The sequence below is a fragment of the Prinia subflava genome, chromosome 7 (genome assembly GCF_021018805.1).
Source record: "Prinia subflava isolate CZ2003 ecotype Zambia chromosome 7, Cam_Psub_1.2, whole genome shotgun sequence".
NCBI classification, from domain to species: Eukaryota; Metazoa; Chordata; class Aves; order Passeriformes; family Cisticolidae; genus Prinia; species Prinia subflava.
In genome coordinates, this window is record NC_086253.1 from 8806735 (window position 1) to 8822795 (window position 16061).

General features: G+C 37.5%; 1 protein-coding gene across 17 annotated transcripts in view; it reads left to right on the plus strand.

Annotated features, from left to right (window-relative positions):
- ADD1 (adducin 1) overlaps positions 1-16061 on the plus strand; it is a 62050-nt gene that overhangs the window by 43074 nt on the left and 2915 nt on the right. For 5 of the 17 annotated variants that reach the window (XM_063401512.1, XM_063401513.1, XM_063401511.1 and 2 more), the window contains 6 exons: positions 1426-1527; positions 3314-3403; positions 4229-4321; positions 10051-10207; positions 11077-11451; positions 12208-12303. In XM_063401512.1, the coding sequence (XP_063257582.1) occupies positions 1426-1527; positions 3314-3403; positions 4229-4321; positions 10051-10207; positions 11077-11451; positions 12208-12303 (913 nt within the window). Of the gene's footprint in view, positions 1-1425; positions 1528-3313; positions 3404-4228; positions 4322-10050; positions 10208-11076; positions 11452-12207; positions 12304-13023; positions 13059-16061 lie in introns of those variants that run through there. The other 12 variants (XM_063401525.1, XM_063401526.1, XM_063401520.1 and 9 more) reach the window with 7 other exon arrangements.

Genomic DNA, 16061 nt, shown 5'->3' on the forward strand with positions numbered 1-16061 from the left:
TAATGGGTTCATGTATTTAAATTTTTTAATGCTTGCTAATAACCTAAAGAAAAAGTGGCTTGTTATATTGAGGTTGTTTATATATATATGTTTTGACTAAAAGCTATCTTTAATAAAAAGCTGGAGTAGTTTTTATCTGAGAAGATAATCATCAGTGAGTATTTCACAGCTCCATGTTCATTCCATTTTTTACTTTACAGTTGCAAAACATTTTAAAATTCTGTTGCTTTCTGAAGTCTGACAGTTTCTGGCTAACTTATTGTTTCTTGAAGTTACTCAGGAAAAATGCATAGCATTTGCTCTATAAACAGGTTTGCTTTACTGTTCGGTGCATTTTCTATGCAATAGTGATTGGAAATTAGGACATTGTACAAAGTAAATATATCAAGATAAAGAGTTAGTTGTGCATCAGATTAAACAGGACTCCATACTAAATGCACAGATCAAATAAAGCAACCTTCTATGAAGAACCCATGAAGCGCTTAAAGCTTGTGTTTGGGATATTTTTGTAACCTTCTGAGCTATGAGTTATAAAATATTTGACATCACCAAACTATTCCTTTAGGTTGCTGTGCTGGTACAGCTCTTTGTTTGTGCAGAAACTAATTCTGGTAACATCATTTTGCTGAAGTAGCTTGTTTTAATGCAAAACTTTGGTGATGCCCACTCTTGCTTCACAGTACAGAGTCATTCACTAAACCTGGTTAGTGACATCACATTGCTTTTCATACTTCTGTCATCTTATGCTTTAAGTTTGCTTTGATGTTTGTTGAGTACCAGAGGATTGAATCAATGATCTCTCTGTCTCTCTTGTGTTATTCTGTAAAAACACTCAGTGCAGAAAATGGCAGTAACAGGGTCTTAAAAGCTCATGCCTTAGATCTTGCTGTACTTCTGTTTGGGTAAGGAATAGTGTCCTTTTTAAATAAGTATGAGCTCATTGAGTAATTTCTGATTTAAAAAGGCCTTAAAAATAAGTAATTATATTGGCATTTTCCTACTCCTGTCTTAATATAGCTATTTGTAAAGTGAGAAGTAGGTGATTTTTAGAAACACAAAACACTGCAGCTGTCAGTGTGGTCAAATGCACAGAAAACCAGCTTAAAACTCCCTCAGTCTTCATAATCTCTGAACTGCACATAGGAATGGCATTGTTTTGGGTGAAAGTTATTTGCAAGTGAACTGGCTCTCTAATTGTTGTTGTTGTTACTAACTTGACAGAATGTATTGGAATGTGTCTGAAGGTATAGTTTATATTACTGAAGAAGAAAGCAACTAAGTCTCAGGAATGAATAGAAAAATGCAATCATTGGTTCAGTTCTCTGCTCTGTATGATGCATGATCAACTGTGATGTGACTTTGCTGCTCTGAGTGTCCATAGCCATTACAGCAATTCTGACTCTGCAACTGTTCTTGATGTTACAGTGGACTAAAGAGGATGGACATAGAACTGCCACCTCTGCTGTCCCTAATCTGTTTGTTCCACTGAACACCAATCCAAAGGAAGTCCAAGAAATGAGGAACAAGGTTTGTAAAAACAGTAAAATAACTTCTTTTTTTGGTCATTGCCACAATTCAGTTGTGTACTTGTAATAAACTAACTTACTTTGCTATAATGACAGTTTTGGGCCTCAATAACACAGTTCTGGTGTTGTCCTGTCCCTTTATAACTAAACAAAGAAACAATTCCTAAGTGTCCTGAACTCCTCTTGGAAAAAGTTGGTATTTCTGTTCACTATATGAAGACTTCAATTTTTCTTATATGGGTTGCTGGGTGCCTCTGAAACAGCCAGTGCTGGGTGGATGGTAGTAATTCTGTACCCTGAGATCACAGTTTTACATTAGTGACCTGTTTTCCTGTTCTGGTAATACCAGTTGAAATTTTGTGGCCTAGGCAAAGTAGTCTATAGATCTCTCTCCATATTTCACTGTACTGTATTATAATAAGCTGTGATTGTTGCAGATTTTTTTTGTCTTTGGAACTGCAAGTTGATATTTTTGAAATGAGCTTGCAGTTAATTTTCCTGGTCTGGATTTCAGATCTTGTCCAATCTACCAGCAGGAAAGCACTGGATGGATTGGAGTTTTTTCACTTTATTTCTTTTACAGTGTAAAATATGCCCTGGTATCTTGTTAATATTTAACTTGTTCTGGGTTGTTTTGATACCTGTAACTGATGGCCACATGGAACATGGGAGTTAGTGTTCTGTGAAAGAAAGGCTAGGTACAGGGATATGAGCAGGAATCTAAAACAATTTGCATCTGGCTGACAGAACTTATGCTTGGCACTGTAAAATAATAACCACCTGGAAAGAGAATTAAGGTGAAATTTCCAAGCGCTTTCTTTGTGTTTCAAACGCAAATATTACCTTATTAAAAACTTAAATGACGTGCCCAGGAGAGTAAGTCTTAAAATTTTCTACTTTCTCAATGGTAAGAAGGGTAGTAAATTAGAAACAAGTGAAAAAGGTGAGGGATCCTTGCACTTTCTGAGATATCAAGTATTAATAATACTTCTTATATGTTTATTTGTATGCATATATTTTTTAGAAATTGAATGTCCTTTTCAGTTGTAATGTAGAGGTCTTTTAAGATGCATGCTTTTCTTCATTTATCTTGGAAAAAGAACCAGAATATTTTAGAAATAGATTTTGAGTCAGTTGTTATGAATTCTTTACCACTGAAGGCTATCTAATTTATATAGATAATACCTAGGTGTAAAGATCTGATTTCTGTTCCCATCTTCTGTATTGAAAAAGCTGGGAGGTATTTAGGATGCAACAAAGGGGATGTTTTTGAGAACTCCAGTGTCAGTTTATCCACAGAGAAATTATTTGTGTCCTTTTGAGGATATGATCCTGACTAGATGCAAAAATGGAAAGTTGTGCAGTATTTTACAGTAAGTTCTGTAAGAAGATATTGTGGTGCCATATCAGTAACTAATGACAGAAACCTGCAACTGACTGGTCAGGCATAATAGACAGAAAAGCACAGAGGTAATGTTTCTATTTCTCCTTACTTTTCACTAACTGGAGTTGTCTATTACCTGGTTTACCATTTCTTAGTACTAAAAAGCAAAGGATAACACCTTCTGTGGTACTTAAAGAAGAAATTCTGAGAAATGTGAGGAAACAGCCAGGAACCTGAACATTTACATTCAAGCAGTGTTTATAAGCTCAGCTTCATTTGACAGCCCTGTGACCACAGCAATCAGCACTGGTTGTTGCCTGTTGGCAGATTCACTCACCCCTTTTCCAAACACAAAATGTGATCAACTTTTCTCTGTTGTTCATTCTGCTGCTTTCCTTTACAGATCCGAGAGCAAAATTTGCAAGATATTAAAACGGCAGGCCCTCAGTCACAGGTTCTTGCTGGGGTAGTTGTGGACAGGAGCCTTGTACAGGTGAGAGTATTAAATTCCTAAAACTATTAGCCTGATCTGCAATATCCTCTGCTTTTGCCTAATATATCACTGTGAAATTATTCTTTAATTGACAGAGAGTAACTGTTTATAAGGTAAGTCTTAGAGGTAACACCATTGTCTTTGCAAGAGTGCTCAGGGTCAGAAATTTAGAGGCTTCAGCCATGTAGCCCAAGCATGTCTGTGGAGGATGCTTCTTGATTTTTTTTGCTGAATGTAATGCATGAAATTCAGAAGCCTTATTTATAGGATTAGATTCTCGTTCAAAACTAGTTGGGCTTTGTGACAGCTTTTTGTTTCATTTCTGAGTTGATGTATCTTGAAGGATTAATACTGGGCACACCAGGCTCACTGTGGGGCAGTAGTGTTTTGTGTTAAATATGGGATTTCATGCTTCATAATATTTTGTTTGAAGAGCAGTTTGGGAAAAAGCTATTACATCAATGAAACTTAAAAGCAGTATATCTGGATATACAAAAGACAATTAATCATAGCTTTGAGTAAAGAAAGAATTAGAGCTGTACAGTTATACTGTATAGCTGAACAAAGCTTTTTATATCCAAGTGCTTTCAACTGCCCCAGATAAGTATTTTCTGATATACTTTTTTAAAGACTAGCAAGTCTTATCATGACCACGGCATTATTCATGTTGGGTGTCATATTGTGTGCATGTCAGTTCATTATCATATGCAATTTCATCTAGCAGTTACTGTTTCTTTGCATGTTTTAGCAAGCATCACAATGCTTTCGGTTGATGTTGTAAAGCCCGGGCTCGGTTTGCTCTGTTTACTCAATTTACTGTTGCAGGATGCTCCCCTCTCAGACTGTACGGAATCTATTGAAGGGCTCGATCCCACAGAGCAGGCCTTTAGTCCCGCTAAATCTCTGTCTGTTAGAAAGGTACTGCCCTGTCATACTGCTCTAAATACTGTTGTTCACCCTTCATTTAACCTCTCCTTACCCTGATCTTTTTCCTCTGTTAGAAATGATTCGGCTAGAAAATTTTAAAAAATGAAAATAGACGGATCTTCAAATTATGCGTATGTGATGATGTAAACAGTTTCTTTACTCTGTTAGGAGTGTGTTAAGGATCTTGATCTTTGTCTGTAGAAGCTGGTGAGGAAACACTTGTGATGTTAAGGTGCTGCTCAGGTCTTGCATATAGAGGGTTTCTTTATGCATGCTGTTAGTGTTGAATTATTCTAATTTGAGATCAATTTAGAGTTAGCTTAATCTTGACCTGATTACATCAGTGTAATTCTGAGGATACTGTGTGTTCTGTGACAAACACTGTCAACTCTTGATCCCAAAGTGCTGGACGCCTGGCTTCCTTAAAAATTCCTGCAGTTAGAGTTGCTAAGTAATGCCCCACATGTGCAAAACCAATTGGCTTTCACACCTGTAGTCCTGTCTGTGCTTACATAATATTTGTTAAATACAGAATAAATTCAAGAGGTGGGGGCAAGGCAGTCCTTGGGGCTGATGGAATGGAGCAGCTGCACACTGCAAATGATGTTTCTTAGAGCACCTTTGCTGTGGAAGTACAGTGTGGAAATAAGCATCAGTGCCTCCTCTGCTCCAGTGTTTTACCTAAAAGATTCTTAAATCTTGATTTGAGGTCACACCTAAACCCCTCATTATCAGAACAGCTTTCGCATGCAAAAAAACCCAGAATACTTTGAATTACATTGAATCCATTGTTGGAAAGCTTGTGGTTTTATAATTCGTTCTAAAGTGTAATGAGCCAGTTTATGTTATAGATACTTGGATCGTACTGAGAATATCATAGTCATGTTTTTCACATTGCACGTTGTTTTGTCTGTATTTTGAAAGGAAAAATAATAAAACACCATTCCTGGATTTAAGACAAAAAGTAAAATAAAGTAAAATTCTTCCAGGCAGTGCATGACTCTTATTTTCCAGTTAGTAATACCTTCAAAGTGAAAAATTACTTTTATGATAATTATCACAACACAGGTGTTTTTTAAACGACAATATATTTCAAGTGTTATGTTCAAATAATGAGATAGCTTTTCTATAAAAGTAGTCAGATAGTTCATATGCATTTTCATAGAGGGCACAGAACCAACAAATGGTCTACTGATTATGTGATTTTGTCTAGTAGTATCCTGTTAGGGTTTACATGTCCAAATTATTTGTTTCATTTTTTTGTGGTGTCATGAAAGTGCTTTCTGCCTGAAATAGTGTGTAAAATTAGATCACAATGTAAGTTACAGGAGTAACTATGAAATAGAAATGAACTATTTCATAATCTTTATTATTTTCATATGGATTGTGACCTGAATGCTTAATTTCCTGTTTGGGGAAAAAAACAACCCAAGAAACAAAAGCAAAACAAACAAACAAAACCCAAGCCAAACTACCTCCTTCTAAAAAAAAGTCCCTCAAACAAAAAAATCCAATGAACCCAAAAAACAGCAAGAAAAGAAAACCACCAGACAAATTTCCTTGAAAGATTATGCCATAAAACAATTGTGTTTTGTGGAACAAAGGAAGTGCAAGCAATCTTACGATGCCCACACAAACCTCACTTGAAAATTTCAATGAAACTGCAGAATCCTGTACATCAAGGACTTAGGGACTTTTAGGTACCAGACAATCATAAATTCTCAGTTGACAAATGCTTTGTCACTCAATGACAGTTCATGGAAAAAGTTTCATGTAATTGCAGTAACACTTACAATGTATTAAGTTTTGAGTTACCATTGAGATTTATATCAAATACTAATGCACACTATTTTGGATGAAAAAATCCTTCCTTGTGTACAGTATGCATGTACTGCTTTGAGCTCCTGTGCCTATGGCTGCAGCAGTGAATTCTCCATCTTGCCTCGTTGCTTGCTTTATCCATGTTCTGAGAAGTCCTGGCCATGTTGCAACACAACCTCCTTGTGCTTCATGCAATTTTTTCCCTATTCAGACTTGGTTAACCAAGCTTCTGCTGCAGTCTTGGCTGATTGACAGGGAATGTTGGTTATTCTTACCAACAACCATTCTGCAGTCTCATAAAAAATAAATTCACATGAATTTTCAGTAATTTAAAATAGAAGAGGATTCACCCATTATGTGTCTCTTCCTTTGGAATGGAAATTCTGTGGCTTTGTTCTCAATGCTGCCTCAGACATGGCAGTGGGTTTGAGTGGCTTCTACATGAACAGTACCTCAGGAATCTTGGTGTTTTGGAGAAAGGCACTGCATTCATGTCAGATTGTGTTAGGAGCAATTGTTAACTTGGACCATTGTTATGAACCTCCTGTCTGATTGAAAGAAGAATTGGCATATATAAAGAGCCGGTTTTGGTCATATTTATCCCCAAGAACATGGTGAAATGCTTGCCTGTTAAATAATGGTCAGTTTTGAATTTTTCTCTAAAAGCCAGTTTTGATGTAGAAGATACAAAATTACTTGATTATCTAAAATTTTTGTGTAGGAATTATGAGGTCCATGTTTAGTATGAAGGTTTATTGCATATCATTAGCTATAAATGACTTTCCCTTTGTGTCTGTGGGAGTGTATGCCCTTACAGAGTGGAAATGCATTCTCTTCATTAATAGAATCTATCCAGTGTTTCTTACAGTGGAGAAAATGCTGTTGCTATTTGAATGCATACACATGCGATCAAATTTCAAATAGTCGTCTAAATACTTTTGGAATCACCATCAAAGTAATACTAGGAGCAACATAATCCCGATGAGATCAATAGAACATTCATTTTTTCAGGTCATCTTATGTTGAAATAGAGTGTGAGTATGTGGGAATTTATTCCCTCTGTACAGGCTCTTTAATAGTCGAAGTAACTCCAGACCAATTTTCTTGTTCAGTTTTTCTGACCAGTCTTAGGAATCTCTGAATGGAATGCTCAGGATGATAGCTCTGCAAAGTCTTGTCTATTTGAGTGTCACATTTAACCATTGGAAATACATTCTGTACTGTCTTTTTAGTCCTTTATACTTGTTTTCTTTGTGTCTCATTTTGTGTTGTATATATTTATTTGAATTCTTAGAAGGTTGTTTTGTGGCCTATTCTGTGAAATAAAACATATCTGCTTCTTGATGTAGAAGTAATGATGGCCTAGCATAATCATACTGGTTTAGAGGAACCAAATTGCAGAATTTATTAACATATTACTATAATTTATTTCCCACATAGACTCAGTCTCTCTACCCAGTGTCATTTTCATTGGTGGCCTTTGAACTGCTTCCATATTATTGATACTGAATAAAACTGGATGGATACTGAATAATCTGGAATCAGCTTTCAGCTGATCAAAAGTTTTCCTTTCTGATCTCTTGTATAATTTTTCCGCTTATGATCCAACGTTGTTGCCTCTGATCTTTTCAATGCTGTTTCTCTTGGGTCAAAGCTACTCAGCAAGTACAAATACTGTTTGCATTGATTGTGGATGTTTTTTGTGAGGATTTAATTTTTTTTTCCCCATCCAGTAATGTGATAAGCTTGATTTTGATACTTTCATTCCCAGTATTTAACAAAGGTACTCTCCTAAGCAGGAGAGCATGTCATGCCAGTTCACCAGGCATCTGCAAACTGTCTTGCTGTCTGTCACCATTAAATCAACAGGCACTGAGTAACATTGTTTCATTAGAAGTTATTCTACCCAGTGGTTCTGGATTTAACTTGCAAACATTCAGAGATTCTTAGAAATTCCAGGAATGCCAATGGGCACTGTGCGTCTTGTTCCTCTCTTGTTCCCAGAAAACTCTAGAAACTCTGCCTGGGTTCAGTGCTTTACAAGGTCCTGCTGCTTATGCTGAGCTTCAGTTAAAACTATGGACTTAGTCTGAAGTGCAGGCAAAGACAGAAAAGGAAATATAAAGTTTCCATGGGCACCAGTTTTCTGCCATCATTAAAAGCTGAGGCCTGTAGTTTTAGGGGTGTTTTGAATTTGCTGCAAAACAATTAGGATTTGTACAAAGGTTGATGTCTCTCTGACACTTTTATGCATTATCTTCTGAGAAAACCTGTTACTATCAAATCAATGCTTCATGGATATAGTTGAGAGAAGGCTTTTGACATTCTACTGACATTCTGCATATAAAATGAAATTTCTTCTCATTTTATGGGGAAATGGAAGTGATCTGTGATGTTTTAGAAATGTTTCTCTCCTGCAGTTCCTATTGGGATCTTGCAGTGGAGATTTATTGTTATGCTGTTTATTCTTTGGTACTTCTGGTTGGTGTTTGCTTCCTGAAGAGCAGCATAGATTCTAACAACCATCTTACCTCCTTGAATTGCTCTAGACTAGATTTCTGGAGATCTCTCATCTGAAGAGCTTTCAGAACTGCTCTTGTCCTCCTTCCATCCAGGCATTCTTGTCTGTCACCTCCTTGGTGCTGACAGCTTGTCCAAAGCAGCTCATGCCATCCAAAACAGCATTCTGTCTGCTTGCATCATCAGTTTTACAGTGGCTGTCCTGTGCTTGTCCATGAGGTGTGGACAGGGGATGGAATGTTTGTCTCTCTTCAGGCACTGCATGGTTTTGAACTGTGCTTTCTCATGCTTTCTTCTAAATACTGGTACAGACAGCATTTGAATATGGAGATGACCTGGGTTAATCAGTAGCCCATACCTATTGGGTAATGGAGTTCAAATACCTCTTTTGGATAATGAAGAGTTTGGGTGTCACCATAACATGGGGCACAGGTCACACATCAGTTAACAAACAGGTGTCAGAATTCTGTATATCCAATGGAAAAAATGAAATGCTTAGACAAGACACTTGAGAGATAGAGCAGCTATCTCCAGGCAAGCATTTTCTATACCTGAGACTATGAAAATCCAGTGGCTGTAGCCTTTACTGTAGAATTAGAGAATAAAAACTAAAAACTTTAGCATTAGAGAATCTCTGATGCAGCTGCTTTTGTCCACTGGAACTTACTGTACTTAGAATTGCTCATTATATTTTTATTTGTATAACTTTTCTGGCTTATATGACAAATGTTATAGAGGTAAATACGCTAACTTGTATCAGATTACAGTTAACCTTAATTACTTTAAAATGGCTAATAATAAGCTGTTAATCTGGTGTATACAGAACATATACAAGATGGCTTTTTACTATAACATCTGTTAGGTGTAATGTAGTAGCTGGTAGAAATAGCTTTTCTGTTATTAAAAAAATACAAAGCAAAAACCCAAAGCAAAATAACAATAATAATAAAACCCCAAAACAAAACAGAAACAAAAACACCCATGAGCTGAGTTCTTGCCCCTTTAAGAGTATTCTGTGCCCAGACTGCCATGCAGGTGGGCCTGGTATCATGTTTCTTTTATGGCAAGAAAAAGAAACTTGATATACTTTTGTGACTTCAAATATAATTCAGCTAGACTGTTTGGCTGCTGTTTGATTTACTGCTTAATGGTGGATATTCCCTGGTGGAGACCTGTTTTCTCTTTTATATTAACCTCCTGTGAATCAAATTAAAAAAAAAAATCTGTAATAGATTTTTTTTTTACTCTAAAAGAGGAAAAAGTAGCATTTACCAGGTTATATTTTTGTTTTGTTTTTGGTTGCTTTGTAGCCTCTATAGCTCTAAAGGTTCTGCAAGTTACTGCTTAATTGCAGATGTATCTTCATTTTCTTTTGCCAGGGAGAACTGGTGACTGCATCAAAGGCAATAATTGAGAAAGAATATCAACCAAAAGTCATAGTGAGCACAACAGGACCAAATCCCTTCAATAAACTCACTGATCGAGAACTGGAAGAGTATCGCAAAGAAGTAGAAAGGAAGCAGAAGGGACCAGAAGGTTGGTTTCTCTGTGTGGGTTTTTTCTGCAATAGAATGTAGTACCAGCAAGTTTCTTAGTAACAGGAAGGTGGGTTACCTGCAAAGGCCATGGATACATTACCCAACTTTTGTATGTTTTACTTTTTCCAGTGTGAATTAGAAATTTGAAAAGTATGTTAGAGATAAAATGTGCCTTCTAAGAGTTTTAAGTGTGTTCTGTCAAATGCATAGATCTCACTCTAAAATTGTCCTTTAAACAATTACAATTGGACAACAGACAAACTGGGCAGTAGGGCCAGTTACTCCTGCTGGTAGGAAGTTGAAAGCTTGAAACTTCAGTCAAAAAGGTGTTTTGGTACTGGTTTTGTTCTGCTTTGTTTCCTTTGGCCCTGGAGCCCAGGCAAGGTGAGGTAATGGTGGTGCTTTATAGCAGCAACACTGCAGGTTTCTGAGTCACTGAAATCCGTGGATTTGAGAAATATGTTGGATAGAGAAAGTACAGAATCACACTGATTGTTGCTTAGGAAATAGGACATCCTGGGGACTTCTACCAAAATGGACTTCTTCAGTTATCCTAGAGTTATGACAGATTTGTCATAAAAAGAGGCTGTTGCTGCATCTGCTTTATTTTTGTATAATTTTAAGGGATGATACTTACAGTGCTCGGCTGTTGTGAGGTTTTGAGTTTGAGTGATGCAGAAACCTGAAGTGCTGTTTCTTTTGCAGAGTGTGTTCCCTGCAGCTGCTTTTGGGGACCACAATGTAGGAATGGTTGTGTTTGGTTTATGGAGTTGGTTCTGAAGGGTTGGTGGGGTGGGTTGCTGTGCTGTCATGCCTGTTTAACTGCATACCTGTATTCTCTCAGTAACAATGCCTCATCCCTCTTAGATAAGGTATCAAAATATGGAGAGACTGTGTTACTGAGACAGACACCAGCTGGGGAACAGAGTGCAGTGCTTAGGAATCAGACCATCAGTGAGCAAAGCACATCAGAGAAAAAATCTCTGGATTTGAAAGGCAGATCAAACACCTTTCAAGGAGCAGATACGAAGACTTTACAGGATCGGGACGTGTCATCACTGTCTAAGTCTTTAGATAACATTCAGTTTGCTGCTGCACGGGTTTCTTGTCAGACCATGCAGCAAATCATCCCACATCTAAATGGAGAAGAGCCAGATGGGCAGAAGTCCTCCCATAAGGAATTTCATACTGCAGTGATCAAAGCATTGAGGTCTGATCCTGACCTTTTGGCTGAGGCCTCAGGTATTACTAACATGATACAGCTGCGCTTGCAATCCAAGGAACAACCTCTTTATCTGCACCATGTGGAGATTCTGTCAGTTGACTCTCATCTGTGGGACTGATTGCACATTAATTGTGTAGGTGAACTGGGTGGAGCAATGCTTTAGTGTTGTTCCAGATGTGTGGTGTACTCTATAATGTTTTCCTTTGGATCTAGGGCTATTCAAAGCTGGAAACAAGGGGACCCTCCTTACTAATAGCAAATACTCAAACCACTGTGAAATCTGTTTGGAATCATATAATTACTGCATGTTTTTTTGATTATCTGTGCAGTCTTCTTTTCTTTCGGGATGCAATTTTGTTTACTCTAAATCTCAGCAATACAAAGCAAGCAAAAGAGTGTTATCTTGTGTAGAACTGGTAGCATATCCCCTCCTCCATATTTGTTTATATCTTCCTTCTAGTTTTTTGTCACAAGTTTTTTTTAATAACAGCAGCATAAACCAATTCATAAATGATTTCATTATTTATACCCTTTTAAAGAAAAAAAAACCTCCAAAAAGAGCTACAGAGCACAACAATGACTTGAACAGTTTTGTTCATATCAAACTATTGCCTAATTTTCTTTTGCTTGTTTCGTATTATTTAATATCCTGGCAAAATTTTGATTCAGAAAAATGTATTGGTATCCCTTGTGCATGGAGCGAAAGGACACTTGTTTACTTACACGCTGAGAGTTTTATTTGCCTTTATAACTTCCCTCTGCTACCCCTGCAGAGCCTTCAGAAGATGGCAGGCCACAGAAAGAGAAGAGCCCCCCTGACCCCAGTTCAGCTCGCACTCCTCCCAGCACGCCCATTAAAGTAGAGGAAGGTACGTGAGGCTCCGCGGGGCCGGTAACTGCATGGGAGGACATGACCAGAGCTAATATCAGTAAATGACCCCTTGTGTTTCATTGTGTGCTACCTACGAGATACTCCACCCAACGTGAGTCTAACAGGAGTCTTGGCTACAATAATAAAGAAGTGTGCATAATAGAAAGACAAATTTCCATCTCTTCAGAATTGCCGTCTCATCTCTCGGTGTTTCTCTACTGATTTACCTTTTTGTACATTTTCTGCGAGATAATTGCTCTTACTAAATGGAATAGTGTCTGATGGTGAACCAGACACATATCTAGATGCTTTGGTAAATCTTCATTGATTGCACATTTCTTAAACATTATTGTACTTGGATTACACCTCAGTAAATATTTTTCCTACTCAATTTGAATCTAAATTTGATTATTTGCTCACCTTATGTCGTAGTTTTAACTAAAATGAGAGCAGAGCTGCTGAAGTTGATAATTCCTTAAAAAAAGGATAAAATTATACTCTTGATCAGGTGTAATCCAATTATTGAATTACTGTCTTGTTTCCTTACCTTGTACATTGGATATATCATTTGTCTGTTAGTCTGCCATTCACTACTTCATCTCATTCTGTTTTCTACAAGAATGGTTGCAACCATTCTTCTAACGTAACACAATGGCTGTGATGAATGCATAGATTCTCTACTTGTGCTTTTTTCTTCTTGTGGCTGCGTTACAAACAGGAGATGGATATGCTAAAGAATACCTGTTACCATAGTAAGTATCATTCCATACTCTGACCTGCTTTTGTGCTTTGCTTCACTCTTGCATCTTTGTTTCCTAAGGTTGTTTTGGTTTTGCTTTTTTTTCAAAAAGCAGGCTTTTTCAGTTGAGATGTTGATTTCTTTAGTTCTCAATTCCATGGAATTCCAGGCAATTGCAGAGCTCATGTTGAAGCACACTCCCCTTTGAGAGAGACTGTGAAAGTCACCTTCCGTGTTTCCATATCTGTGTGTCCGATTCCTCAGTTTCAAAAGGAATAGTCTGAAGTTGCCTGGCAGATATAGCTGAAACAGCCCTGGGAGTTTCTGCCCCAACAGTTTGCTGCTGCCCACACTGCTTGGGCCTGGTAACAAAACAGAAGAGTTCCTAATCTATTCCAGAGCAAAATCCACTGACATGGATTTCAATTTACCCAGCAGACTTCTGCATGGAATTCGATATGGGACTACTCCTATGTTTTGTGTTGACTGTAGGGAATTCAATTTCCAACCAAGGAATAACAGCAAGTACTTGGTGGCAGCAACTTCTACAGCTGTTTTGGCTAGCTCTGCAGGGCTCCTTTGGATTATACTTTAAAGAAATAAGGATGTTTGTATGTCCTGTTATATCCAAAAGTCAGTGTGTTTGTCATAGGTGTAGAAGTCAAACTATATTGTAGACACCTGTGATGTTACTGATAAAGTTCTAAAACCTGAAAGTTCTTTTAAACAGGGAATTGTGTTCAACAAACTCTTCTAGTTGTATAAGTTTTCCAGGACAAACATACAAAGCTTATTTTAGAGAGTAACTGGAAGTTCACACCATGATGACTTTGGCTGGGGGAGGTTCTGTTGAATGACAATGTTCTCAGTGTACAACCTCTTCTCAACTTTGATTCATCATATTCTTTGTATTTAAGTGTAGCTGAAATCAGTCAAGTGTTTTTGAACTCAGTTATAGCCTAGTTTGTATGTTTGTCCTCATCTTTGTTTAAAAAAAAACCAACCAAATGCCCATAAACTTTTATTTTCATAAGTAATGTGAATTGTAAACACATACCAGTGTTGATGCTTTAAACTCTTAAGCCACAGTACATATATATATATCTATATATAAAGGGAGAGCATGGATGTAAACATGATTATTTAAAAAAACCTTTAAAATGTTGAGGTGCTGCTGAGTTTTTAAACTGTAGATATGTTTTGCAGCAAGAAATAAATTTTTAAAGCTTTCTAGTTATGTTACTGAAATCCATCTAGTAGAGCAGCAGGGCATTTACATATTGTGTGCTGGTTTAACTGAATGTGGAATTTGTACATCTTCTGAATTCTGGTAAAATACTGCCCTTAGCAAACTAGATAAACAGATGTTTGCTTGATTCCAGCATCACATTAATCTGTTTATTAAGGATGATGGGAACTTGACAAACTGGGAAGGATGGCAGTCCTAGGTTAATGAGTTATAAACCCATTTATATTTATTCAATGCTCAGCCAGCTGGCAAATACTGATTGAATGCCTGTAGCTTCCTATTCTTTAATTTGAAGAATCTCTAATCCCTTTTTTAAAACTTCAAAACTATCTTTAAAACTTAATTTAAAAAAATAAAATAAACCCGACAGTCCAATATGGTGCCTATTCTCAAAACTGGGCCAACTAATGAATAGAATATAGTATTTTTTACTTGGAAGGGACTTAAATGACCATCTAGTCCAACTGCCTGACCCAGTTCAGGGCTGACCAAAAGTTAAAGCTAATTGTCCTAATGCCTCTCGAACACTGATAGGCCTGGGGCCTTGACCAGCTCTTAGTAAGTGGGAAGTCTATTCCAATGTCTGACCACCCTCTCAGTAAAGAAAAGCTTCCCAAAATTCAGTCTGCACTCCCCTGGTGCAGCTTTGAGCCATTCCCACATGTCCTGTCACTGGATCCCAGGGAGAAGAGCTCAGCAATGTCTTCAGTTAACTCCTGAAAAGTTAAATCCAAAAGCAGGGTAGTGGTAGTGAAGAACTGTAATTGCTGTTTCTTATGAATTTGTGTCTGCCATATATAGGCAGGCTAAACTACAGCTTCAGGAGACAGCTTGTACTGTACTTAACTGCTTTCTCTTTTTTGCTCTGATTTAAATCCTGCCTGCATTATAACTTTTAAACTGCTAACTTGTGCATTCCGAGTGTTTGGCACTGGATACTAGTGTGTGGTGTTTATTTAACCTATTAGAAGTTCATGGTGCTCTAGGCAAAACATGTTTGTTTCCTAGCAGGTATTCACAAAACAGAGCCATCTAAAATATATCAGAGAATTATTAATCCCCTCTGACAGAAGTAAAAAGAACACTGTCATTTTTATAGGAAAAATGTGAAAGTATGAAGTATTTATCTGTAAATTCTTGTGAGAGCCTTCAGTCTTTTCAAATTAAAACAAACAAGATCTTGAAAGGAGGAAAAAATAGTTGCCTTTCATTTGTTCCTCACAATGAGCATGGCCTGGATTTTGCTCTGGATTCCTCCTTACGTAACACGAGTGGGGATAGCTGTGGCCCGGCTAACAGGACAGTGCTGGGCTGCGGGGCACGGAGAGCACTGCAGGGAATGCACACAGGGCTCCTTGTGGACCCGTGCACAAAGAGGAGCCCTAAACAGACCTTCCCTAAGGTGAGTGGGGACAGTGATCCCTCCCAGCTGAGGGAGGAGTGCCTCAGTTCCCCTTGGACATGCAGCTCCCACTGGACTCTCGATGGTCCCTTTGACAGGGTGAGTTTGGCTCTTGACATCACTACAATAAACAAAACAAGCTGTATTGCATAACCCGCTGAGCTCATTTAATTTGATAAACTACATGGATTTTACTTCTAGGAATCCATAATATATACTCATATCTTGCCAAAAAAGTGAAGCCTTTGTGATAGGAAATGATATTTTGAAAGATCAGTTAGATCTCATGGAAGAATATTATGAACATCCCTTCATTGGGATTATAAATTGGCAAGCCAACAATCTAGAAATTAATGGATTTGCATG